Source organism: Danio rerio, chromosome 4, assembly GCF_049306965.1.
Source record: "Danio rerio strain Tuebingen ecotype United States chromosome 4, GRCz12tu, whole genome shotgun sequence".
In the NCBI taxonomy this organism is placed as follows: domain Eukaryota; kingdom Metazoa; phylum Chordata; class Actinopteri; order Cypriniformes; family Danionidae; genus Danio; species Danio rerio.
Window position 1 is genome coordinate 69,023,938 of NC_133179.1, and position 25,282 is coordinate 69,049,219.

The window sequence follows — 25,282 nt, forward strand, 5'->3', positions numbered from 1 at the left end:
TTACATTTATCATATTCCAACCAGTCCTTCACCCACCCACTCGTTCCAAGCAGGGATCGAACTAGTAATTCCTGCATGGGAGGCGAATGTATGTAAGCGATTCTTTTGGGCTTCACTCGCCAGCTGGCCTCCATTAAACACTATACTTCGACATGAAGGGGTTTTCTTTAAAGATAGTTGTAAAAATATACACTAATACACTTTAGTGTGATTAAAAACCTTTTTACTATAAATTACTATTGTATTTTAATTGAATTACTGGTGTGTGGGACTGGTGCAGTGCTGTGAAACAGTAGAAATGCATGTAATCGACGCCTAATCTTTTGCTGTACACTTTACTAACCCATGAGGGTGTTTAAACCTTTGATTTAAAATGTGAAGCAGTCACGTGGGTATAGGCGATAGTGAAGCTTCGGACGTCACTGATCATGTGATGATGGCAGAACGAATCAAGCTCCTGTACACTGCTTCACTGCGAGATGTATCGTTTTTTTTAAAACATGCTTTGAAGCCTCGGCGCACAACGTCACATCACTAGTGTTTCCTTATTTAAGCTCTTTGTACACAGTTTATAAGCTACATTTTAATCTCTGATTTTTTTAAAATAATAATTACTATTTCACTATGACAGGGTGGACATGTTAAGCTTGACAACATTCAGTTTCAAACACAACATGAGGAAAAATAGCAAACACAAGTGTAGATAGTTACTGTGAGCACAGCAGATGTTTTCACCTCCTCTGAAGAAAAGCAAAATGGGGAAGAGGATGCCAATGAGTACATCAGAGGGGTCTTAAAGGGGCATTTACCACATCATGACAGGGTGGACAGCAATTTCAAGGACACGTGCAAAATGATTAATATAATATTATGTAAGTAAAATAAAAGTTATTAAATTGATTTTGTTAAACAACCTGTTAAAGACAATGAGAATATTTCCAAATCTTTTTAATTTAATCTAATTTACCAACATTTTAGACTTTTAGTTGTCTGAGCAGTGTGTGGACATGGCAAAATCACATCCATTCAATGAAAGAATGCCGCAAAAATTTACAAAAACATATTTCAAAACACTCCTAATTCTACCTGCATGTGTGTAAAGGTTTAACCAATATCAAAACATCAGAGTTTCTTTATAGCGCATTATGTCCATATAATACTGTTCAATCATGGGACATAAAAGGCACTTTTTAGTGATAATGGCCAAGCTAGTGGAACAAAAACATGAAGTAGTAATGAGTACTTTTATACTTAAAGGGCACCTATTTTACCCATTTTCAGCATTTAATATAAGTTTGTGTCTCTAGAATGTGTCTGTGAAGTGTCAGCTCAAAACACCCATCAGTTTATTTGTTATACCTTTTAGATTTTCTGCTTTACACACTTAGTCTTAGTGGATTAAACAAGTTTTTTTAAATTGTCTTTAAAATGTTTAGAGTAAAGGTTTTGTTTTATTTATATATATATATATATATATATATATATATATATATATATATATATATATATATATATATATATATGTATGTGTGTGTGTGTGTGTGTGAGTGAGAGAGAGAGAGGGAGAGAAACAAAAGAAAAGACTTTTATTTTGGCGTGGTGTGACGTCATAAGTCGGCGCCGCTCTTGCGCTGGATTCAGCTGGAGAAAGGTTTGTTTTAAAGCGTTTACACATATAAAGCGATTGATTAAAGTTTCAGGCTTTTTTCATGCTGTTAATGCGTAATGCTGCTGTTGACAACATTATTTTAACACTTTATACTGTGTAGTATTATTCTACTCACAGTAATGAGGGCTATTGTATGAATAAACTAAAGAAACAGAAACGTGTGTAATAGGTGTTTTAATGAAGGTTTAATTGATTACATAGCATAATGTCATTCCATTCTAAATATAAATCATGCATGAGAAACGGAGTAGTAGTTTTCATCAGCTCATTCTTTCTAGCTCAGACTAAAGTTGGTTTTGTATTCACATATTCGTTCATTTAGAAGTCTCTATATTGTTTACCATGTAACTTTGAATATTCGATTTGAATCAGCATGGCAAGTATGACAACTAAACAACATTCTTTATTGGTTTGTGAACAATGTTGTACTTTGATAGTCATTGGCTGCTAATAGGATTTCACTGTTTATAGTTAAAAAATAATACTTTTATGAAGTTATATTATTAAGGGGAAAGTCTGAATGTGCGAATATAAAACCAACTTTACCTCTATGCTTGGACATACCTGATTTATTTTTTGTAACTGTTGAAGCAAGTGTTGAAGAGAAGTTATTTTATTTCTGTTCATTGTTTTATTTATTTTAAACAGGACATTTTTATTGTTTTGTTCATTTTAAACAGGATAAAGTGTCCAAACACAGAGAAAAACTCCTGCTGAAGCGACTGATCTCCACACTGTTATAAAGATGGCGTTTATTAAAGAGGAGAGTGAAGATGTGAAGATTGAAGAAACATTCAGAGTCAAACAGGAAGATCTGCAGGAACAAACAGGTTGGTTTTCTTTCTCAAAAACCAACTCCGTCATATAGAGGTAAAGTTGGTTTTATATTCGCACATGCGTTCATTTAGAAGTCTCTATATTGTTTACCATGTTACTTTGAATATTCGATAGGAATTAGCATGCAAGTGTGACTTCTAAACAACATTAGCACTGTTTATTTGACTGTGAACAATGTTGTACTTTGATTAGTCATTGGCTGCTAATATGATTTTGCTATTTTGAGTTTGCAGATAATACTTTTATTAAGTTATATTATTAAGGGGAAAGTCTGAATGTGCCAATATAAAACCATCTTTACCTCCATCTCAGTTTATTCTCATTCAGATATATTTTAATAATAAGAACACTAAATTAAGTCCATCTTGCAGCCCTGAGTGTGCTGCCTAGTTCTCCTAAATGCACGTAAGCACTCATTGAAAGACAGGAATCAGTTTCTTTCTTGTTACTTGTTCTCATGTCTTTTGTCATTATTTTTATGTACTATTAGTCTCCCATTTTCTCTACCTTCTCAAGGTTATTGCTTTTCTTGTTCTTTTACTGTTTGTAAAGCGTCCTTGAGCACTGGCGCCATATAAAATAAACAAAAACAATACAAACATTTGTAGAATATTATACTTATATCTTCATCTTTTCTATCTTTTGTGTGTGGTTTGTAAAAGCCTTGCCCTTGTCTCGTGCAGGTCTTTATCACAATGTCTGTAGTTGCAACTTTCATTTTCTCTGTCTCCTCATAAACTCTGAGGGCTCTATTTTGACGATCCATGCGCAAAACGCAGGGCGCAAACGCTTTCAGGGCGTGTCAGAACTTGTTTTTGCTAATTTAAGGACGGGAAAATCAGCTTTGCGACATAGCGCATGGTCTAAAAGGGTTGAGTTTATTTTCTTAATGAGTTGTAGGTGTGTTTTGAGAATAAATCAATTAGAGTCTCATCTCCCATTCCCTTTAAGAGTCAACTGCGTCGCGCCAAGAGCGCATTCGCTATTTACAGGACGCAAAGTAAGTCTAAGTGGAAAAACTAAGCATTTCACAAGCAAACAGTAAACAGTTTTTTAACAGAAAACTGTTAAACAGAGCATCTACTGCGTGACAATCAGAGATAATGGATCTACATTCACATTCGCTCTTGGATAGGGAAACCTTTACGCACAGACATCAATTAGCCAATTAGTGTTAATCGCAAATATTCCTTTCAAAACTATTTCTAAATTCAGTTCTAATTTCCAGCAAACGAATAAATGAACAATAATAACAAAATGTGCTCAAAAACCTGAGTTATATCCTAAAACACATGCTGTGCCCCATATGGTCTAAAACCTGACAGGTGGGCAAATCTAAGCTTGTTTTTAATAAAACAAATATAAATATGGATATAATAAATAATACTGCTAATAATAATAACATTATACAAAAGCAAATTGTTATGAATGAACTGAAAAAGCCTCCCGAGATGAAGAAGACATAAAAGCAGTGGTTTTTCATATTTATGTAGGCTAGAAAATAATGTTTTGTAATATTTTAATCCTTTATATTTATATTCTAAATCTATTCTTATTATATCCTATATATATATCCTTAATATAAAATTTTTTTCATATGTAAAGATATTCATTGCTCTCTTGTGCGTATTAAGAAGTGTGTAAGCGAGGCGCAGCTCTGCGCCGGAGTTTAGACTAGGTTTGTTTTGGTCTAATGAAAAATCTATTATAGTTTCTCTAAATAGCAACGCGCCAGCAGTGCGCCTTAGAACGCCTCCCTTTTTAGACCAGAACGCCTATGGGCGCACAAATGAGCGCTAATGCATTTGCTGTTTAAACAGCGTAGCGCAATGCCTCAAAACCACTCTTGCGCCAAGCTGAAACTAGCAAAAGACTACTGCGCCGCGCCACACTGCGCCGGGTGTATGATAGGGCCCTGAGTCTTTTTTACTTTACTTCTTTACTGTAAACATGACATCGTCTTCATTTTGTGTTATGTGGATGGCAAGTGGCTTAAACGAATCCGGTAGTCCTCGGAGAACCATCGCTATGGTTAGTCCATCACTCATTAACTCTCCAGCATTCCTTAGAGCTGTAAAGTTGTTTTCTGCTCGTATCAAATAGTTTGTAACGCTCTCACTGTCACTCATGTGCAGCTGAGTCAATGCTGTGTACATGTTTATTATGCGTGGTTTACTACGTATGCGTGGGTTACTACGTACGTATTTTTAGGGCTTTTCTCCCGTTATCGGCAGCATCGTGTCTACCAGTGATAGGCTTATATCATCGATCAGTCTTATCAGTTTAGCATAAAAATCAGTGATCTTCCATCTGTCCTCATCTAGTTGCTCTGCTTCAGCATTAGTAGGCTGATGCAATATAGTTTCTTTTAGCTTCAGAGTGTGTAAATATCCTAGAAATTTGTCTCCCATAGCTCGAATTTTTCTTCTGATCCATCGAACATAAACTGCGGCGCTAGATATCCTCCCGCTCTGCTTACCATCTTTGCTAACTTTGCACCTGAATACGATGTGTTAACTTCGCTTTCTTAAAAACGATCACTTGTCTCGCTGCTTGGGCCCATAACCTGTTGAGCTTGGAGTGCGTAGCTTAAGCACTAGACAGAACGAATCGTTTTATCAGCGTCTTTTATTACTCACTTTCACATGCTCTCTCTGTACAGCATGAACATGAGACGGTAACACTTCTGCTTATCAACAGTATAACGTGGAGACTAGGGCTGCAACAACGAATCGACTAAATTAATAAAAATAGATTATTAAAAGCGTTGGCAACGAATTTCATTATCGATTCGTTGTGTCGCGCGACCAGGAGACATTTGATAAGGAAAAAAAAGAACACGGACTGAACAAGGCCTCTCTCCGTCTCTCGCGCACTGATACAGAGTTCAGCGCCTCAAGAAGACAGAGATGATGCGGAAGAATCACTACAGAATTCTACAAAGTCCCTGGTGCTGGTTTCTTTGTGTCTGGCGCTGAGCCAGAGAAAGACAGCGGGGTTGAGCAGGTTTTGTTTTCGGTATTCCTGACACTGATAGACGGCATTAACACATAAAACTCTTACCCTAAAAAGATCTAAACTACTACAAAAAGACAAAGCAGGTTATGTTTCACAGCTGTCTTTTTTATTTATTTTTTTTGCTCGATATTACGAGCACTGCTCCGTTTAAGCAGTTGCAATATGCGCTGAGCCAAAGAGCTTGCGCTGAGGAGAGCTCTCAGTAAGGGACTGTAGGAAAAGTGCTGCTTTTTTTTTCGAAAACAAAACCAACTAGACTCCGCTAAAAGACGTGTCATATTATCACAATTATGCAGCATTTTAACTGCCTAATACTTCATTTATGTTTTAAATATGTAAATACACACAAGTACTAGTAAAACAATACATTTAGAGTTTGTAAAACACACAAGAAAGTCTAACAATCCATTCAAATATAATTTGCCGATGTGTTTATTCATATCAGATACGCATTACACATTATGAAAGTAACTATAAAGTTGAATCTACGCTTCTCTAAGTTCACCAGCCACTTACTTGCATGTATTTTGGGAGTAACTTGATGAATGAATGTACCTGCTGAATCCTGCGTGTTCTGCTTTTATGAATGAGGCAGCGGCCGCAAGTAAACATGGAGACGTCCATCTCACGTTATAAATCATGATCACTTACACGTTTATGTGAATTGGAATATCAGGTAGTTGATGGCATGATGAGCAAGTGTGTGAATGTTATTTTTCTGGATCCTTCATTTTTCTATCTGTATTTATGTATAGCTGCACTGCAGAAAACTTTTCTTCTTAGTCATTTTGTCTCGTTTCCAGTTCAAATATCTAAAAAAATCTTACATCAAGACCAGACAAGAAAAATGGCATGAGTAAACAAAGTGATGCTGTTTGAGATTATATCTTATTTAGATAAGTTTTCTCACCCCATTGGCAAATAATTTAGCTTGTTTTAAGCAAACTATCATTAAATTTTGAGGTTAAGTGAGTTCTTATGCTATTTCATGTGTCTAGTATGTATCTTCATTTAAAAACATTTAGATATTTGGATTAAAAACAGTTTATTATTATTATTATTATTATTATTATTATTATTATAACAGCTCAGGCATAATCTTTTTTGAATAAAGGGTTGGAAATTAAGGCTTTTCTTGTTTTTTTAAATTTGATTAATCTAAAAAATAATCAACAGATTAATCGATTATTAAAATAATCGTTAGTTGCAGCCCTAGACGTTAAACACGTAAACAACATGACGTCATCGCTACAGTACCGTAATAACTGAAACATAATTATGAACCCTTCAGTGATTAATATTAATACAATGAGCAAGAGTGCCAGTACTTTAACACAAATAATACGCGGTTATCACAGGTAATCCATAATAGACACAGTGGAAAAAACTCGCACCAATGGCACGCTCGTGCCTGGATCCAATATTATCGCTTAAACAGATAAGAGGAGAGGAAATCCAGCGCAACAGGTCAAATGTACAAAGTGAGAGAGGCAGAGATGAAGTCCTAGTATTGCGACATCGCGCATAGGAGATGAATGACGTTAGCACGTAATAACCGGTTATGATCCATTACTGAACCAATATCGATCATTTTGACAGCCCTAGTAACGAGTAACGATGCAGCACATTAAAAGTTTATCGGAGAATACTGCCTTTTAGTACGCAAGTACAGTACATGACCTTTTTTAACTAAAACATCTTTAATATTCACCAGCATCTTGGTTCACAATCCTTTCCAAACATCACATCTGAACTTCCACAATTTGAAATTTTATTCTCCTCTTTTCAACTCCCTACAACTTCAGAAATTTCTAATCTTATTTCCAAATCTAAAGGCCCGTGCACATCGAGACGTTTTTTTTTGCGTTTCCCGTCGACGTTTAACGCCTCGTGACTAAATAAAGGGCGTCAATGTGATTGTGCACACCAACGCGAAAAATGCCCTCGTTGATTTGCGTTTTTTTGTTTTGGCGCACGGCGTCAAAACCTTCTCCACTAATCAGATCTGCACTTTAGTTCACTTGCACGGAGCTGCTGAAGTTACAGTAAACAGCACCTGGAGGCGCTCAAGCACAAAACTGTCAATGCGAGCGCACATTGAAGAAGATGCCCAGAGGCGATATGAACGTTGAGCTGCTTATTGCTCTGTGAACACTAATCATTTCTTCATCACTAGAGCAGGAGCTGCTGCTTGAACCATCCATGCTTGTTCGAGTCACCAGTAAATTTAGCAACAAGCGTGTGAATGTCCGCTCCTCCACTTCTTCTGTGTTATAAACGGGTGTCAGAAGCTTATAGTTGTGTAGCGCCATCTAACGTCAAAAGAGTGATTTAGCATACTCGTCTGCTTGAAGCCAGTAAAAAGCGCTTGGGATTGAACACTGAAAAACGTCTCGTAAAACGCTGACGATAAACGCAAACTAAAAACGTCCCGGTGTGTAGGAGCCTTTAGTCATCTTCCTCTCATTTAAAACCTCTCCCCACTGTTCTGGTTAAAGCCTGTCTCCCTTCCCTCATCCCTCTCATTTCAGCCATTTCTCACTCTTCTCTTTCTACTGGAACTGTTCCTGCTTCCTTCAAAACTGCAGCAATTACTCCAATACTCAAAAAAAACCTGGTTCAGACCCATGTAATTTTTAATAATTTACGACCTATTTCTAACCTACCATTTATTTCTAAAATCCTTGAAAAAATTGTAGCAACACAACTCCAAACCCACTTATCTCAGAACAACCTGTATGAACAGTTCCAGTCTGGTTTCTGCCCACTCCACAGCACAGAAACTGCCCTGGTTAAGATCACCAATGACCTTCTTATGGCAGCTGATTCTGGACTAATATCTATTCTCATTCTCCTCGACCTGAGTGCAGCCTTTGACACTATTTGTCACAGCACCCTCATCAATAGACTATCCACTCTTGGCATCATCAATACCCCACTTGACTGATTTAAATCTTATCTCTCTGGCTGCACTCAGCTCATTCAACTCAAATCATTCACTTCTCAGCATTTTACAGTTTCTACAGGTGTTCCCCAGGGCTCAGTCCTGGGGCCCCTGCTTTTTATCATCTATCTCCTTCCACTTGGTAATATTCTCCGTAAATATAACATACAGTTCCTCTGCTATGTGGATGACACCCAGCTTTATCTCTCTGGCAAACCCTCTTCTTGTTTTCCACCTACATCCCTTACAGTCTACCTTAACTCTTAACTACCTCAAACTAAGGGTGCTTTCACACCTGTGAATCGATTCAGTTGTTCCGAAACAGAGATTACAAATGTTACATTGTTGCTCTTTGCTCTTGGAGCGGTTCGCTTTCACACTGCAAAGTTTCTAATCGGACCAAAGAGCTAAAACAAGTCACGTGCGAGTAAACTCTCCTTACATTGGTCAGAGTGTCAGGGTTTATTTTGCAGCGTCCCGCTCAGCTGTCAGGAGAGGTGGTGGTTTGGTGGTGATTGACAGGGTGGGCGCGTGATGTGTCTGAGGAGAGATGCGGTGGGGAGGGGTGTGAAGGGTGCGCGACGATGCCTATTTGAGGACCAGGAGGGAGACGCGAGATTACCGGGAGATCATCACTCTTTTGCGGGCATCCGGAGAGTCGCGAAACTTCCCGCCATACTCATAATTCTATCTTCATATAGCCGTATGCCTATTACATATCCATAAAACACTGTGATATAACCGCGCTCGGATCGCTTTCTCACTGCAATCGAACCGCTCCAGGGTTCGTTTCAATCGAGCCGAGACCACCTCATTCAATCGATCTCGGAGCGATTACTTTGGCGCGGAACAGAGCGCGATTGCCCTGTTCACATATGCCAAACGAACCGCGCTAACTGGGCAAACGAGATACGTTCCGAAACAAAAGTGTAGGTGTGAAAGCACCCTAAGTAGTTAAAAAATTAAGGTTTTGCTTGTTGGTACCAAACCAACACTCTCCAAAACTGACAGCTTTTCTCTTTCAATTGACGATTGTTCCATCTATCCCTCTAAACAAGTTAAGAGTCTGGGTGTCATCCTTGACAGCACCCTATCTTTTGATTCTCACATCAATAACATCACCCGGTCTGCTTACTTCCACCCACGCAACATTAACAGACTCTGCCCTTCTTTTACCCCTTATGCCACTGCTGTTCTCGTTCATAGCCTTGTCACATCTAGTTTAGATTACTGTAACTCTCTTCTTTTTGGTTTCGCTCATAAATCTCTCCGTAAGCTTCAGTTGGTCCAGAACTCAGCTGCCCTTTATGCAGTTGCTGTACTGGTATGTCTCATGTCTGAGAGGTAAATATTCAGCTGTTTGTTCGGCTGTTACCTCAGAACGTTTTTTTCTGATGCGTTTACCAGTCAGGCACAAAATGAACAAGTATTCCCTGTCTGCTTTACAAATGTTAGAAAAACATTTAGTAATTATGAATGTATATGAATAAAAATAGGCCATTTACAGCTTTCGAATTTGTGTCTTATCAATATGACCAAAATGACTTTTATGAAAAATTTGTAAAACTCAACTGACACGGTTTCAATTTACTATAACTTCAATGTTAAGCGGCTTTGACTCAATTTACATTGTAAAAGCACTAGATAAAGATGATTTGAATCTGCTTAAAAGTGTACACGTTAATGGACCAAACATAATATGATCTGATTTATTTTACATTTAATGTGCATCAAAGTTACAGTAGCCAATGTTTCCATTGTCTTTTCACTTTTCAGCTTTTGATGAGAGTTTTAAGACTTAATGAAAACTAATGTTTTATTTATTTCAGACATAATTGAAGAGAATGAGGGGAGTAAAGAGGAGGAACATCATGTCAAAATGAAGGGAAAAAATTATTTACAGACTTGTATTTTTAAAAGGAGAGACAGAAATCGTTTCACCTGCACTCAGTGTGAAAAGAGTTTTGGAAGAAAATACATTCTTAAGATTCACATGAGGAGCCACACTGGAGAGAAACCATTCACATGCACTCAGTGTGGGAAGAGTTTCAGCCGCTCATCATCCCTTAATAATCACATGAAGATCCACACTGGAGAGAAACCATTCACATGCACTCAGTGTGGAAAGAGTTTCAGTTACTCGTCACACCTTAATGAACACATAAGGACCCACACCGGAGAGAAACCATTCACATGCCCTCAGTGTGGGAAGAGTTTCAACCGATCAGAACACCTTAATGGACACATGAGGATCCACACCGGAGAGAAACCATTCACATGCACTCAGTGTGGGAATGGTTTCAGCCAATCAACAACCCTTAATATACACATGAGGATCCACACTGGAGAGAGACCATTCACATGCACTCAGTGTGGGAAGAGTTTTAGGATTTCATCATCCCTTTATCGACACATGAGGAACCACACTGGAGAGAAACCATACACATGCACTCAGTGTTGGAAGAGTTTCAGCCAATCATCATCACTTAAGGAGCACATGAGGATTCACACTGGAGAGAAACCATTCACATGCACTCAGTGTGAGAAGAGTTTTACCTGCGCGTCAAACCTTAATCGACACATGAGGATTCATACCAGAGAGAAACCATTCACTTGCACATGAGCCGCGGTCACACTGGACTTTTCTCCACATAGACTTCCTTTCATATGCACGCAAATGTGTCAGATCGGAGACAATTGTGCGTCAAGTTTCGCAGTTCACTGCGTTGCAAAGTTCAAGCTTGGTGAACTCTGACCTGCAAAATCGCATCACTTGACTGTGTGAGACCAATCGAAGATCAAAACATGACCTCTCTGGACAGAAATTTTAAAAAATGTACCAATCGCTCACTTTTTTAAAATGTCTAATCATCTTGTTTGTTCACACTGGAGAGAAACCGTACAGATCTGATCAGTGTCTACAGAATTGGACAAAAAGTTGCACACATGACATGAATGCAGCACAACATTTTCTCATGTGCACAGGATGTTTGATGTTTGAATAATGTTTGAAAAGGCTGAGTGACTGTATACTGTTTTCCAACACTCCTACACTGCAGTATGTGGGGTTGTAAATGTGTTGCACTCCTCGCGTTTACCGTAAACACAATGATGACGACTGAGAGAAGAACAGTTTCATAAACATCTGGCAAACAGCACCTCTGCGGCTTAAAATCTCTCTTTGCAAGTGATTGTACTGGTGCGGATACATCTGTACTCTACTCTCCAGTGTATTCATGTAGCTAGTGTTGTTTTGGGTGATGTTCTCCGTCTGACTCCCTGAATGAGAAACATCCCTGGGAAGACACCGCACATCAATGAAGGTGGAGCTCCAGGATAGTGATGGGAAGTTCAGATCATTTTACTGACTCGGTTCTTTGAGTCTTGTTCATGAAGATGAACGAATCTTTTTTCGAGTCATTTCGTTCATTTGGTTCAATTTGGCAAAATATTATTAAAATGTTACGAATTGCTTCCAAACACATCTACAACTAGCCCAAAAGGTTGATCACACGACAAATATGTCATAACTAAAATACTATAAGGAGAAAATAATTCAATGTTTACCTGCTCTTTTGTCTATGAAGGTATTGTTGTCTCCTTGCTCAGCTCACCTCTTCATGTCTTCAAATGTCAGGGGTTCATTCACGTTACACTGACAGTCACATATAATCTTAACCAATGCACAGTCTGAGCCGATAGGAGCCATGATCGTTCGTTGTTTACGTGATAGAATGACTCAAACTCGAGGAGTCGAGAGATGAGCGGTTCAATTCTTTTTCCGGCTCTAAACGCATATAATTGGCCCGTGATGAACGAGTGACTCAGACCTGATAGAGGACTCGAGAGATGAACGGATCAATTCTTTTCCGACTCTAAAACGCGTATGATTGGCTTCTGCCAATGTGAAGACTTGAAATTAACGATACCACCTGCACAAATGTACGCACGTGCGGATGAACGAATCACTCCCTGAGAGGACTCGTAGTTCCCGAGTCATATTGAAGATTCGTTCTAAATGAACTAATCGTTCATGAACGACCCATCACTACTCCAGGACCGGTAGTTTGCAGTATACCAGGGCCTCAAGTTTAGAAAGCCCATTCAATTGTCCTGTGTTGAATCTTTTATTAGTAAAGTTTCTTTACCTTTAGATTCAAGATTTTTTCTGGTTTACTACATTTACTTTTTTGAGTAGAATACAAACTTGATGAATATTTGATGATTTAGGCAGAGCGACAGGTATTCAGTTTTACAATATTACTACAGTGTGATGATCCCATGGCTCCAGATTGGAGTATGTGGTAAATCCTGATTGGATGCCTGCATTACTCCTTAATGGGTATATGAAAGTTGTTGTGCTAGCTACCCCAGGACCAGTGGTTACTCGGTAGTCCTCATGTCAAGACCTGCCATCTTATTGACTTTAACCTGAAACTGCTCGAATTTCCGCAAACTGACTCTCAGCAGTCCGTCACCTCGGTAACCCAGGACAACAGCCATTCACGAGCGTGTGAATCCCAAAGACGTCATCTAAGCGAGTCAACACCCAATCAGGAGCACCATGTTTCCCCAAGGCCAGCCGACGAGGGAGATTCGACTTCGGCAAAATGGGCACAAGTAAAACAAACTAATGTTGTCTCTTGCTGATTGGTGCAGATTGATCGTAAGCAGTTAAATATAATATCTCTGCTTTTGTGGTTTCTCAGGTGTTATTCTAAGATCTTGCAAGAAGTATTATAATTAATTTGGGACGTTGTCAACTCATTTTGCATCCTGTGAACTGTCTCTCTTTGTGTGTGAGTGATTGTGTGTGCATTTGTTTGTTGTTTGCGTATTACGTAGTTAGTTTCATGTATCGTAGTGTAGCTCAATAAATCTTTGTTCTCATTTTGTAAGAACTGTGTTCTTGTTTATGTGCTTCTAGGTCATTGCCTTGAGTTGTAGTTCTTGTTACCTTGCTAAAAGTTAAGCCAATACCGTGTTTTGTTATCGTTGGCCATGTAAATAATATTAACAATATTGGTAAGATACGAGGTCTTCTATTTGCAGGACAAATGGTAGATAAAGTTTGAATCTTTTAATCTGATTCAATTGAGTCGAATCAATGATTCGAATCTTCAGGATCCGACTCATTGAAATGAGCTAATAAACCCTGATCGATATTAAAAAGTAGGTTGATCCCCTACACTAGCGAGGCTTTGAAAAACTCTCAGGAAGGGATGAAACGTGACAAGAAATCCGTGGCACGATCCTTTCAACCTGGAGACAAAGTGCTCGTATTTTTACCTGTTCCAGGCGCATCATTGTCAGCCCGTTTCTTTGGTCCATACGTGATTAAGAAAAAAAATGAGTGAAACTGACTACTTGCTGTGTACACCCGATCGCAAACGATAAACCTGTTTGTCATCTTAACATGCTAAAAGCATATCATGACCAAGAGCTGTCAATGGCGAATGTTCCGTCGCAGACTGCGGGGCCCGCGGTCTCTTCTGTTGCATTAGCCGCTGATCTAACATGTTCGGAGCTTTTGGAAACGGATGCGGATGATGTTAAACTGAGAAAAACTTCCTAGCCATTTGCCAGGTTAGACAATTCTGAGATTTTAAAAGATCTGCACTCTCATTTGAATCACTTGACTGTGGAACGAGTTATGGACATTATAAAATTAATTTCTGATTTTAAATGTCTATTCGGTGATGTACCTACTCAGACCAATGTCTTGAAACACAACATTAATGTAAATGGAGCTCGTCCTATTAAGCAGCCCACTTATCAAGTCAAAATGATGATGAGATCTGTCATGCGTGAAGAAGTAGATTACTTGATGACTAATGGGTTTGCGAAAGTTAGTTGCAGTCCTTGGAGTTCTCCATGTCTGCAGGTATCAAAATCTGATGGTACATTTAGATTCTTGGTACATTTAGATACGGTAGTATTACCGTAAGGTGAATGACAGTTATCCATTACCGCGAATGGAAGATTGTATCGATAACATAGGATCTGCACGCTTTGTGACAAAGCTCGATATGCTGAAGGGATATTGGCAAATAAAACTTACTTCCCAAGCTTCTGATATTTCTGCTTTTGCAACCCAAGATCATTTCCTTCAATATAATACGATGCCTTTTGGAGATTTGCCTTTCGGAGATTTGGTTTTGCATGATGTTCCTAACTGTAGTGCTTATCTTGATGATTTAGTACTATATTCGTTGAGTTGGTTTATTGAAAACTGTGTTCGAACGCCTAGAGCAGGGGTTTTCAAAGTGTGAGGCGCGCCTCCCCTGGGGGGCGCCAGAGCATGTCAGGGGAGGCGCGGGAAAAAATATTATATAATAAAAATATAATTATTAAGTTTAATTATTATATGTATATTTTATTATATTTAAACGTTTTAAATAAACAAAGCTAAAAAAAAATACGTCAAAAGTAAGAAAACCTTTTTTACCCAGAAGGCCATAGCTGTGAATTCGCTTCTGTTTGGCAAGCCCGCCAATACAGGTATATGCCTGCTAATACAATGGATCGGTTTCTGAGACCCCCTGATTCAAAGCCTTCAAGTTCAGGACTTAAACCCAAAAGACGACGATATGATGATCAGTATTTGAGTTTAGGATTTACGTAGACAGGACCAGCTGATGAACCACGACATTTATGTGTGGTTTGTCAAGATATTTTGGCTAATGACAGCATGAGACCCGCTAAACTTCGGCGACACCCTGAAACCAAGCATGATGAAGTAGCAGGAAAACCTCCAGAATTTTTCAAGAGAAAACTTCAAACCCTTCAAGGTCTGAAAAAATTGTTGAAGATTTTTCCAAATTAAATGGAAAGTCCACTGAAGCTTCATATCGCGTTGCATTGCGTATTGCCAAGGCAGGCGAAGCATATACCACCGGGGAGACGTTAATTCTGCCGGCAGCAAAAGACATTTGTTCTGTGATGCTAGGAGAGGCAGCGGCTTTTAAGATCGATTCTGTCCCACTCTCTGACAACACAATAAGTCGGCGCATCTCAGATATGGCACAGCATGTGAAGGAACAAGTTTTAGACGGCGTCAGTCACAGCCCATTTTTTGCACTCCAGATCGACAAATCCACAGATGTGGCCAGCTGCGCTCAGCTGTTAAAATATGTGCGGTACGTGAAAAACATGGACATTCACGAAGAGTTTCTATTTAGTAGTCCTTTGCCCACCCACACAACAGGTGAACAAATTTTTAACCAGCTGAACGAATTTGTGAGAAAGAACCATGTAGAGTGGGAACGCTGCTGTGGCATATGCAGCGATGGGGCAAAATCAATGACGGGCCGCCAAAGTGGTTTCATATCGAGAGTTAAAGAGGTAGCTCCGAATGCCATATGGACCCACTGCACTATTCATAGACAAGCCTTAGCTGCCAAGAAAATGCCAAATGATCTTCGGAGTGTCCTTGAGGAAGCTGTGAAAATTATTAACTTCATAAAAACATGACCTCTAAATGCTCGTCTTTACCACATTTTATGCGATGAATTGGGAGCGCATTACAAACAGCTGCTTTTGCACACTGAAGTCCGCTGGCTGTCTCGGGGCAGAGTTCTTACACGACTTTTGGATTTGCATGAGGAAGTACTACTTTTTCTGTCAAATGTGCAATCCACACTGGTGGTGCAGCACATGAGTGATTTGAGCTGGATCTCAAGGTTGGCTTATTTGTCGGACATATTCGAATGCCTCAACGCGCTTAATTTATCATTGCAGGGCAGAGACTGCAATGTGTTTTTGGCATTTGAGCAAGTTTCCTCTTTCCGGAGAAAGATGGATCTATGGGCCACTCGTGTGGAGAAAGGATGCTTAGACATGTTTCCCACGCTGGCTGACTTCATGCAAGAGACAGGGTTGGTGGTTCATATTCAGCCTTTGGTCGCTGAACACCTAAGGGGGCTGTGTCAGCAATTCACACACTACTTTTCCAACGAGACAATCCAGGATGAGTGGATTCGCAATCCATTCAAGTTCAAGCCAGCAGAAAGTGACGTACTGTCTATCCAAGATGAAGAGGCTTTGATTGATCTAACTAGTAATCATGAACTGCAGCAAATGATTACACACTCTTCCATTGAACATCTCTGGCTTTCCGTTCAAAATGAATTTCCTGAACTTACACAAAAAGCACTGAGGAAACTTTTAGCATTTGTTTCAACGTATTTGTGCGAATCAGGATTTTCTGCTTTGACTTTCATCAAGAACAAATATCGCTCACGTCTTCAAGTGGAGGATGACCTTCGCCTCTTTCTGACGTCACTACAACCACGAATTATTAATAATTATTATTATTAATTAGTCTTCTCTGTGCAGCAAGGAAACAACTGCATACCGCCCACTAAGGTAGGAATATAATTATGTAAGCATATTAATCAATAGTAGAGATATTTACATTTTGGTGTGTTTAAAGTTCTTTCAACCACTCTGTTACAGATCATCTGACTGTTTTGACTGGGATGGACAGTTCTTGGATCTGTTCTATACATATTGAACCATCATCCTAGTTTTAAAAACGTTATATTAAAATACTTGTTATTACTCTGTAAATAATTGCACTTTCATGCAAATGATGATAAAAGTGAGTTAACAGTCTGATATCTGTCTGTGTCTTTATATATACTGTATATATATATATATATATATATATATATATATATATATATATATATATATGTGTGTGTGTGTGTGTGAGTTTGGGAGGAGGGGGGCGCCAATGGATAAGTAGTGTCAAAAGGGAGGCCCACTGTCTTAGACTTCGAAAAACCCTGGCCTAGAGAAAGCAAACTTGACACTCTATCTTGCTAAATGTGAGTTTGGAAAAGCATCTGTTACTTACCTTGGTGAGGAGGTTGGCCAGGGCCAAGTACGTCCAGTGAAGGCGAAAGTCACAGCGATCACAGTTTCCCATTCCAACTACCCGCAGAGAATTGCGGAGATTTTTAGGCATGTCAGGCTATTATCATAGCTTTTGCAAGAACTTCTCCACTGTTGTGAATCCTCTCACCTCTCTGCTTAGTCCGTCCAAGTCTTTTGTGTGGTCTGATGAATGTCAGCATGCTTTTGAGTCTGTCAGGACGTTGTTGTGTAATGCACCGGTTTTATAGGCACCAGATTTTACTCGTAATTTTAAACTTGAGGTGGATGCAAGTACTGTAGGTGCTGGAGCTCTCCTTATTCAGGAGGATGAAAAAGTAATCGAGCACCCTATTAGTTAATATTCACGTAAGTTCAATAAGCATCAGTTGAACTATTCGACTATCGAAAAAGAGACCCTTGATCTTCTGCTTGCATTGCAGCATTTTGAAGTTTATCTGGGTTCGAGTAATCTTCCTGTGGTGGTGTACACTGATCATAATCCACTTGTGTTTTTAAACTGTATGTGCAATCACAATCAATGCTTAATGCGTTGGGCACTTGTCACACAGAGCTATAACCTGGAGATCAGACATAAGAAGGGTTCTGAGAATGTCTTAGCTGATGCTCTCTCGAGGGCATAGATTATGTCTAGTGCTTATTGTTTTTTTGTTTGTTTTTTTAACAAAACAAGTTTGTTCATAAGGGTGAGAGTGTTACGGTTGCCGTATATTGGTGGGATTTTTGCATTCTGTTCTCTCTCTCTCTCACCATCTCTGCCTGTCGTATCCTTTAGGTCCGCCTTCGCGGAAGCCGATTGGTCGGGAGACCAGTCACTCATCATTGGGTGACGTGGCGCTGTCACATAAAAGGACGCCCGGGAGAGTGGATGACAGAGCGCTATTCTTTTGATCCCGTTTTTGCCGACATGATTTTGTTATTCGTTGCTTTTGCTCAACTTTCGTTTAGATAAAATTATTTAGTATTATTTCTGCCCATTTTTGAACTACTTTGTGATTTTTGTACATCTTAATTTCGATTGTTTGTTTCTTTTTTGGTCCAACTCTTACCTGGCAAACAAAGAGATTATATTGAGAGTTCACTTTGTCCTTAGAGTAAGATGGACAGGGCAGATGTCGTAGGACTTCCATCATACAAACACGTAGTCAATCCATAAGCTCCTTTCACACAGTGATACCGGTAAATATCCGGAAAATTTCCAGAACGACTTTACCGGTAAATTAAAAAAAGCGCTGTTCACACAGGCGAGGACGTTACGGAATTTTTCCGGAAAAGAGCATTCACACATCCATCGCAAAATGCCGGTAAATTCTGACATCATTAACCAGAAATGACCTCTTAACGGCTATGCTTGTGTTTGTAAACATTTGACTACATTACAAACTCTTTGGATGAATCAGTATTGAGTACAACTCTAATGAAATCATAGGGTAACACTTTCGCATGTCGAGATGTTCATGATATGTGTGTGTGCTGGCGCTATGGGCGCTCACGGGCAACGGATTATCATAAACATTTTATCGATAATTATTTACACAGTTAGCATTAAGAAGGAACATAGAAACATTATTTGACTAACATCTAGCAGCTAAATGTGTCTGGAAAAATATTCAAAGGCTTTTATTCTCATAAACCATGCGGACGTGAATGCGTCTGACTGTTCTGATTGGCTAAAGCAGGTGTCTCAAGTCAGCACGTTCTAGACGTGGACGCGCTCTTTCCGGCAAGCTTCCTTCTGCATTCACACAGTGCAGCATTCCGGCAAATTACGGGCAATGTTACAACTTCTCTTTCCGGAAAATAGCCAGAACGAATTTACCGGTATTTTCAAAAAGGGCCTGTTCACACATACAACCTTTCCGGAAAATTGCCGGTAATTTTCCGGAAAGGTCTGTATGTGTGAAAGGGGCTATTGTTTAAAACACCAGGTAAGAAGTGAATGCCACTTATGTATTTGTTTGGTTTTCATAGAGTTTGGTAAAGGTAAGATTACGGCGCTTGGCGCTGAAGATTTTTCTTTTCATGCTTCTAGCGAGGTAAGGGGTTTGCTTATGAGTTCGAATTGCTTTGTTATATTTATTTCTTTGATTTGGCTTCACTAGCGTCCCCTTACTCTTGAGTTGACCTCATTTTGTTTGATACTTTGTTTCATTTGTTCCTTTATTATTATTGTAAATCATCTCTTCTTATTGTATATATATTTGGGCATTATTCTGATTTCATTTTTTGTACATTAAATCACCTTTGTTGTTTGTGTCTTTTACTTTCACCCATCACTTGTAAAAGTATCACACCTTTTAAATGTTATTACTTTTACCTTAGACCAGGGGTGGGCAAACTCGGTCCTGGAGTTCCCACAGTTTGGCTCCTACTCTAATCAAACACACCTGCTTATAGATTCTAGTGATCTTGAAGACACTGATTAGCTTGTTCAGGTGTGTTTGACTAGTGTTGGAACAAAACTCTGCAGGGACACCGGCCCTCGAGGATCAAGTTTGCCCATCCCTGCCCTAGACTAACATCAAAGAGGTTGTAACAGTGGCAAGGATGCATGGCACTTCTACAAAAATTATTACTTCATGGATATGTGCAATAACTAATATAAAAGATATGCTATTGGGATTTTTTTTTCTTTGCATTTTATTTAACCTATGTGTAAAAGTCCAATGTATCTACCTTTGTTAAACGTGTTTTTGTAGGAAGTTAAATGCAGAGGTTTTTAAATTAAATTTTATTTATTTACTTTTTAAATTACACACGTGTAGTGTAATATATATAATTTTTATATCATATTTAAAATTTTAATAATATTTATTACTATTATCTCCTTGTTTTGGGCTCTGATTTGTTGCTTTTTTATTTATTTTTTATTATTTATTATTTTCGCCAGGGGTGGGTCGGCTGGGGAGATAATAGAAAATGCAGTTGATTGATATCCTTGTGTGATGGTGTAGTGCAGCTGATTGAAATGAGTAACCAAAATGTGATGGTGCTGTGCAGCTGATTGGCATTGACATCGGCCAATTGGCACGTAGCACCGCCTTTTTAAACCTGATTGGCCGGTGCTTGGGATACGTCACGTCCGACTCCGACGCACTGGTTTGGGTGTCTGTAGCCGCGGCTACAGGTAGAGGCTCTGCGCTCGTTCTGAATTTTTTAAGTTGTTTGAATCGACCCACGTTAAGCTCTCTTTTGGCATTGTTCTAGTGCATCGTGTGACGGTGGCTTTTCCCTTGGCTGTGGTGGCTGGATGACTGTTCAGTTGCAGGTATGTGATGGCTTTGAACTGGCTGATGTAATGGGGTTTAGCCGCATTTTAACCTGCGTGTTTCATGCTGTACAGCTATTAATTCCGGCACCTCGCTGTATTGTATCGACCAACGCGTGATTAGAACGTGTCTGAGTGTGCGCCCATTGGTAAGTGAAGCACGTATGATATGGTGTGATCATTTAAAGGACCATGTTAATGGGCTTGTTGGCGCTTTTCCTCCTTAGGATCCTCCCTTTTCCCCTTTCTTTCTCTCTTACGTCGGATCTTCCTCTGGTATCATTTGCTTACTAGCTCCCGTGTTCATCGCTATTGCCGTGGTTACCGGAGACCGTCTGCAACTGCTGCTAATGCTAACGGTGGCGTATTGGCTGCCGCTTGGACACCACCAATGCAGCTGCTAGCGGGGACTGCCTGCAATAACTCTTAGCGTGCTGCTTTGTGCTCCCCTTCATTCTTTCATTTGTTTATTTGTGTTGGATAATCGATTTGTCAACATTAGCATTCTTCTGTTTTTTTGTTGTGTCTTTATTTATGCAAAGTATTGATTTGTTTTTCGTTATTAAGAGTATTCTTTTGTGAGTTTAGTCTTATTTCTAGTAACAGTTAATGTTGGGTCTAGTGTAGGTCAGATGGTGTAAATACAGCTGTAGCTATCTTTCAATTAGATCATGTAGAGTAGGTGTTAACCTGATTGACCCACTTATTTGTGTTTTGTTGGTTATTGATTTTTATTTTTATTTATTTCAGGAACTGAGGTTTCCCCCGGTGGATGACGGGTCACTTTCCACTGGTGGTGGGGTTTCTCTATCGTGTGCTGTGGACACTGAGTGCGTGATAGCGGGATTTTTGAGTGCACTGTGGTGTGTGCGTGTTTTGGGGTAAAGTCTGTCCACTCGTACCCAGTCAGTGGGAACCTCCAATCCTGGTTTGGTTTTGTTTATTTATTGCTTCTTGTGTTTAATAATGAAGTGGGAGTTTTTGATGTGTTTTTAAGAACCGTACTATTTGATAGTTTTATTCCAAATAAATATTTTTGTACTTTTTCATTAACTCACGTCTCTGTGCCTTTCTGGGAGAAACGAACCTGTGTCCTTTTCTAATAGTTGTTTCCCTGGGTAACTCCTGGGGTGGCGTAGTCGGTTATTTTTATTTTAAGAGATTTAAACCCTACTCTATACCCTCGTCACACTTGTCTAAAACTATGTATGCTAGATTATTTTCAACTGTTCAATAAAAATTAAACCACAAAAAAGCAGCGATAGTACAGCAAGAATTGTGGGACATGGAGGACAACCTTGTCACATACTGTGTCTCCAGCTTCACATGCCAGCTTTGTCACCTTGGCATCAGTAGAGTTGTACAAGCTTCAAATTAACACCAGATCTCAGGTATTCTGAAGTAGTTTTAATAAAGTAATAAAAATCATGAACTGCCAATCTTGTTAACAATTTTTACTCCAGGTAAAAGCATTCCTGATGTTTTGCCAGAGGGTGGATGTCTAAATAAAATCTCGGAGGAACTGCTGCCACATGTCGATAAAGTTGCTGAACTTTATGAGACAGAACTGAGGTCTTTGCTTACTAGACATTAAATATTTGGAAAAGTTAGAGGCAGACCTGAGGAAACACCACCTGTTGAACACCACTACGCTGAACTGTACCCCGATATATTTATATATATCAGGGTTCAACGCTAAGGATTTTTTTCTACTGGCCCGATCGGACTAGTGGTTCAGATTTTTACTTGCCCTGCCAATATTGCCACTGGCCCCACCAAAAAAAGTTAATAGCTATTTCTTAGCCACAAATTTTAAAAAAAAGGTCAAAATGTTTGTAAATCTAGATATTTAATATTTTAAATATACTATAAAACTATAAAATATTTTAAAAAGTGTTTTGCAAACAAAAATAGCAAAATGCGCAGGTATTTTATTGCAAAACAAAGGATGACTTACCTGCCAAACTAACGGCAAACTGTATAAAACATCACTTCATTTTTTTTTTGTCGTGGTGTACCCTCGTAAATGTCTGCTTCCAAGAAGTTAGAGACAAATGTTTTCCTCTAGCATCATCCCTTGATGTTGCCGCCAGGTTGCTGTCTCTTAGCTGTACTGGTTGTTACGGAAAAAAATAGCATGCTCACAACATCCAATCAGATAAGAGGAACCGAGAAGGTAGCATTTAAAGGCTTAAAAACACAAACGGTTTCTCCATTCTGACTGTATTTGCACGCGTTTGACAAATAGTCACAGGCAAATGAAACTTTAATGACAGGGCATTTGTGGCCCGATCGGGCCAGTAAGGATCCTGTCTACTGTCCCGAGTATCTCACACGCTGGCCCCAGGCCAGTCCTTATTGTTGAGCCCTGTATATACTGTCTGGATCTCATCAACACAACAAGATGCACAGCGTAAACCACAAGTAACACTGGATTAAGATCTACATCTATTAGCTGATCTATTTGTGAAAAACTCACATTTGAAGACATTTCAGCTATTATACAAGGCTTTCAAAGCCTTGAGTGTCTAATAGACCTATATAATACTTTGTCCCAATCCCAATTCTATTTTTGTACCCCCTTCCCCTTCGCCCCTTCAAACCGATTGTGAAGGGAAAGGGCTTCAAAATTTACCCCTTAAGGCTGATTTATACTTCTGCGTCAAACGCCGGCGTATGCTACAGCGCTGATGCATAGTCCTTCGCCGTGGCCGTCGCCGACGTGCACCTCTCAAAAAATGTAACTACACGTCGCAACGACATGTAGCGTAAGCTCTGTGATTGGTCGGCTTGGTAGCGCTGACGAGTCTGGGCGGGACCGAGAGCCGCGCGAATGGTGCGAGCCTGATGGAGCGATTGTTTACAAGTGTGGAGTCCCGTGAAGGAGCTCCGGATGGAAAGTTTTGTTTTGTGTTTACCTCATAGTTAAAGTTGTTGCACGTCCGCCGGTTCCTGCCTCAAAATGAGCGAGTTTAAGTCACTTGTACATCACGGAAGCGTTCAGGGAAAGCAAAAAAGCAGCAATGAAACTCGACACAGAGGAACATTTACACCTCACTGCCAACTAGCGTTTCGGAAGTGTTAATGCAGACCGACAGAGACAGCGCGCAGAAGTATAAATGCACAGCTGCGCGCGTTGCATGCGCCGTGGGTTACTCCGGTCACCTGATGCAGAAGTATAAATCAGGCTTAAGAAATGTGCCAACACCTGCACACGTCTTCATATGTCATCGTGAGCTCTTGCTTCATATGAGATCAGACGATCACGACTGCTGTTTTAATTCCAGTTGTGTTATTTATTTGGTATTTACCTTCAGGAAATCATTGAAGGCATATAGCATGTTATTATAACGATATAATGTGGAAATAAGACCGTAACTGTACTGCGCATTTACAAAGTGGCCATATTCATCAATGTAAACACACGAAAACAACATTAACATTATAGCAGACACTGTAAAAAGCCCATTACCAGACACTAGACTTTTCTGACAGGGTATTCCAGTGTCATCGAGTGTCAGAATGTTGTGGGACTGCTGTACAGGAGTTATGATTAGGGATTATAGATAGCGAAAACTTGCTGTTTTTTATTCTAGCGTATTTTATCAGGTAGATCTCAATGAACTCCCCTGACTTGTTTCTGTTCTAGTGACAGGTATAGGGATGGCTAAAGAGAGCTATATGGCTTACTAAGAGCTCGACTATGGTGTCTAGAATGTCTATGGTAATTAGAATGTTCAGTTTACCTAGGTCGCGTGTTTTTGGACTGTAGGAGGAAACCGGGGGAAACTCACGCGAGCATGGGGAGAATGAGCAAACTCCACACCGAAATGTCAACTGCTTTAGTGGGGACTCACTTAAACTCTGCTGCTATTTGGGGATTTCCGCCTGGATTTTGCCTACCCAAATTTAAAAGCTTCCCAAATCCACATAAAGAGGTGTAAATGCAAAAATTTGGTATCATTTTAAAGAAAACCCTTTGAATTTTCATAAAACACTATTGAAAGTGTTTAAAATGACTGTATATGTTGTCTGTGTTATAATAAACACCTAAAAAAGAGGCGCTTTTTGTATTTTTTTTTTTATAACTCAAACTCAAATTTGAAAGTGTACCTTTTAGGTTCTGTGTGGTCTAGCGTGCTGTAATTTATGTTGGTGGTTCCTGCTCATGTCTGTAATCATAGGAAAAAAGAAAAATGTCTCTCCACCATAATCTATGCAAAAGTTATTGCATTCCAGCTGATGAGAGGTGCTGTACAAGCCACAGGCACCGATCCTTGTTTTCATATTTCACTATTCTTTTGTTTGATCAAACATAATTCACTGTGTTTGGACCACATCAGACATATAACAGGATTACTTATGCACATCACCTCAAAAACAGAGGAGAATGGCCCTGAAGGGCACAGCATAAGGTAAGAGATGACAGCTGTCTGTGCTATCTGGGGCTGCTTATTGATCATGAATGTATTGTTTACATTTCTGCACCATGGAAACACCACAATTCATTCAACAACTGTTTGGCATATGAATATAATTCAGTAAAACGAATGCTAGAACTGTATGAGCACCGGCAAGAGCTTTCATTTGAGCTATCACTTGTACATGTGTCATATGAAAAAATATGAAAATGAACCAATGTAAAATA

General features: G+C 39.4%; 1 protein-coding gene and 1 long non-coding RNA gene across 4 annotated transcripts in view; both read left to right on the forward strand.

The window, feature by feature from the left end:
• The window catches only part of LOC108183347 (uncharacterized), a 199,270-nt gene extending 185,904 nt beyond the window's left edge, over positions 1 to 13,366 (forward strand). Inside the window, exons 1-3 of one of the 3 annotated variants that reach the window (XM_068220526.2) lie at positions 1,617 to 1,651; positions 2,350 to 2,539; positions 10,298 to 13,366. In XM_068220526.2, coding sequence (XP_068076627.1) covers positions 10,348 to 11,091 — 744 coding nt within the window. In that variant the 5' untranslated portion in view covers positions 1,617 to 1,651; positions 2,350 to 2,539; positions 10,298 to 10,347 and the 3' untranslated portion in view covers positions 11,092 to 13,366. Of the gene's footprint in view, positions 1 to 1,616; positions 1,652 to 1,700; positions 2,540 to 10,297 lie in introns of those variants that run through there. The other 2 variants (XM_068220525.2, XM_073948918.1) reach the window with 2 other exon arrangements.
• A 7,093-nt stretch (positions 13,367 to 20,459) lies between these two features.
• LOC141381896 (uncharacterized) lies at positions 20,460 to 21,684 on the forward strand. Its single transcript, XR_012402790.1, has 3 exons — positions 20,460 to 20,634; positions 20,710 to 20,783; positions 20,862 to 21,684. It is a non-coding gene; the product is annotated as an uncharacterized lncRNA (long non-coding RNA).
• Positions 21,685 to 25,282: the final 3,598 nt, after the last annotated feature.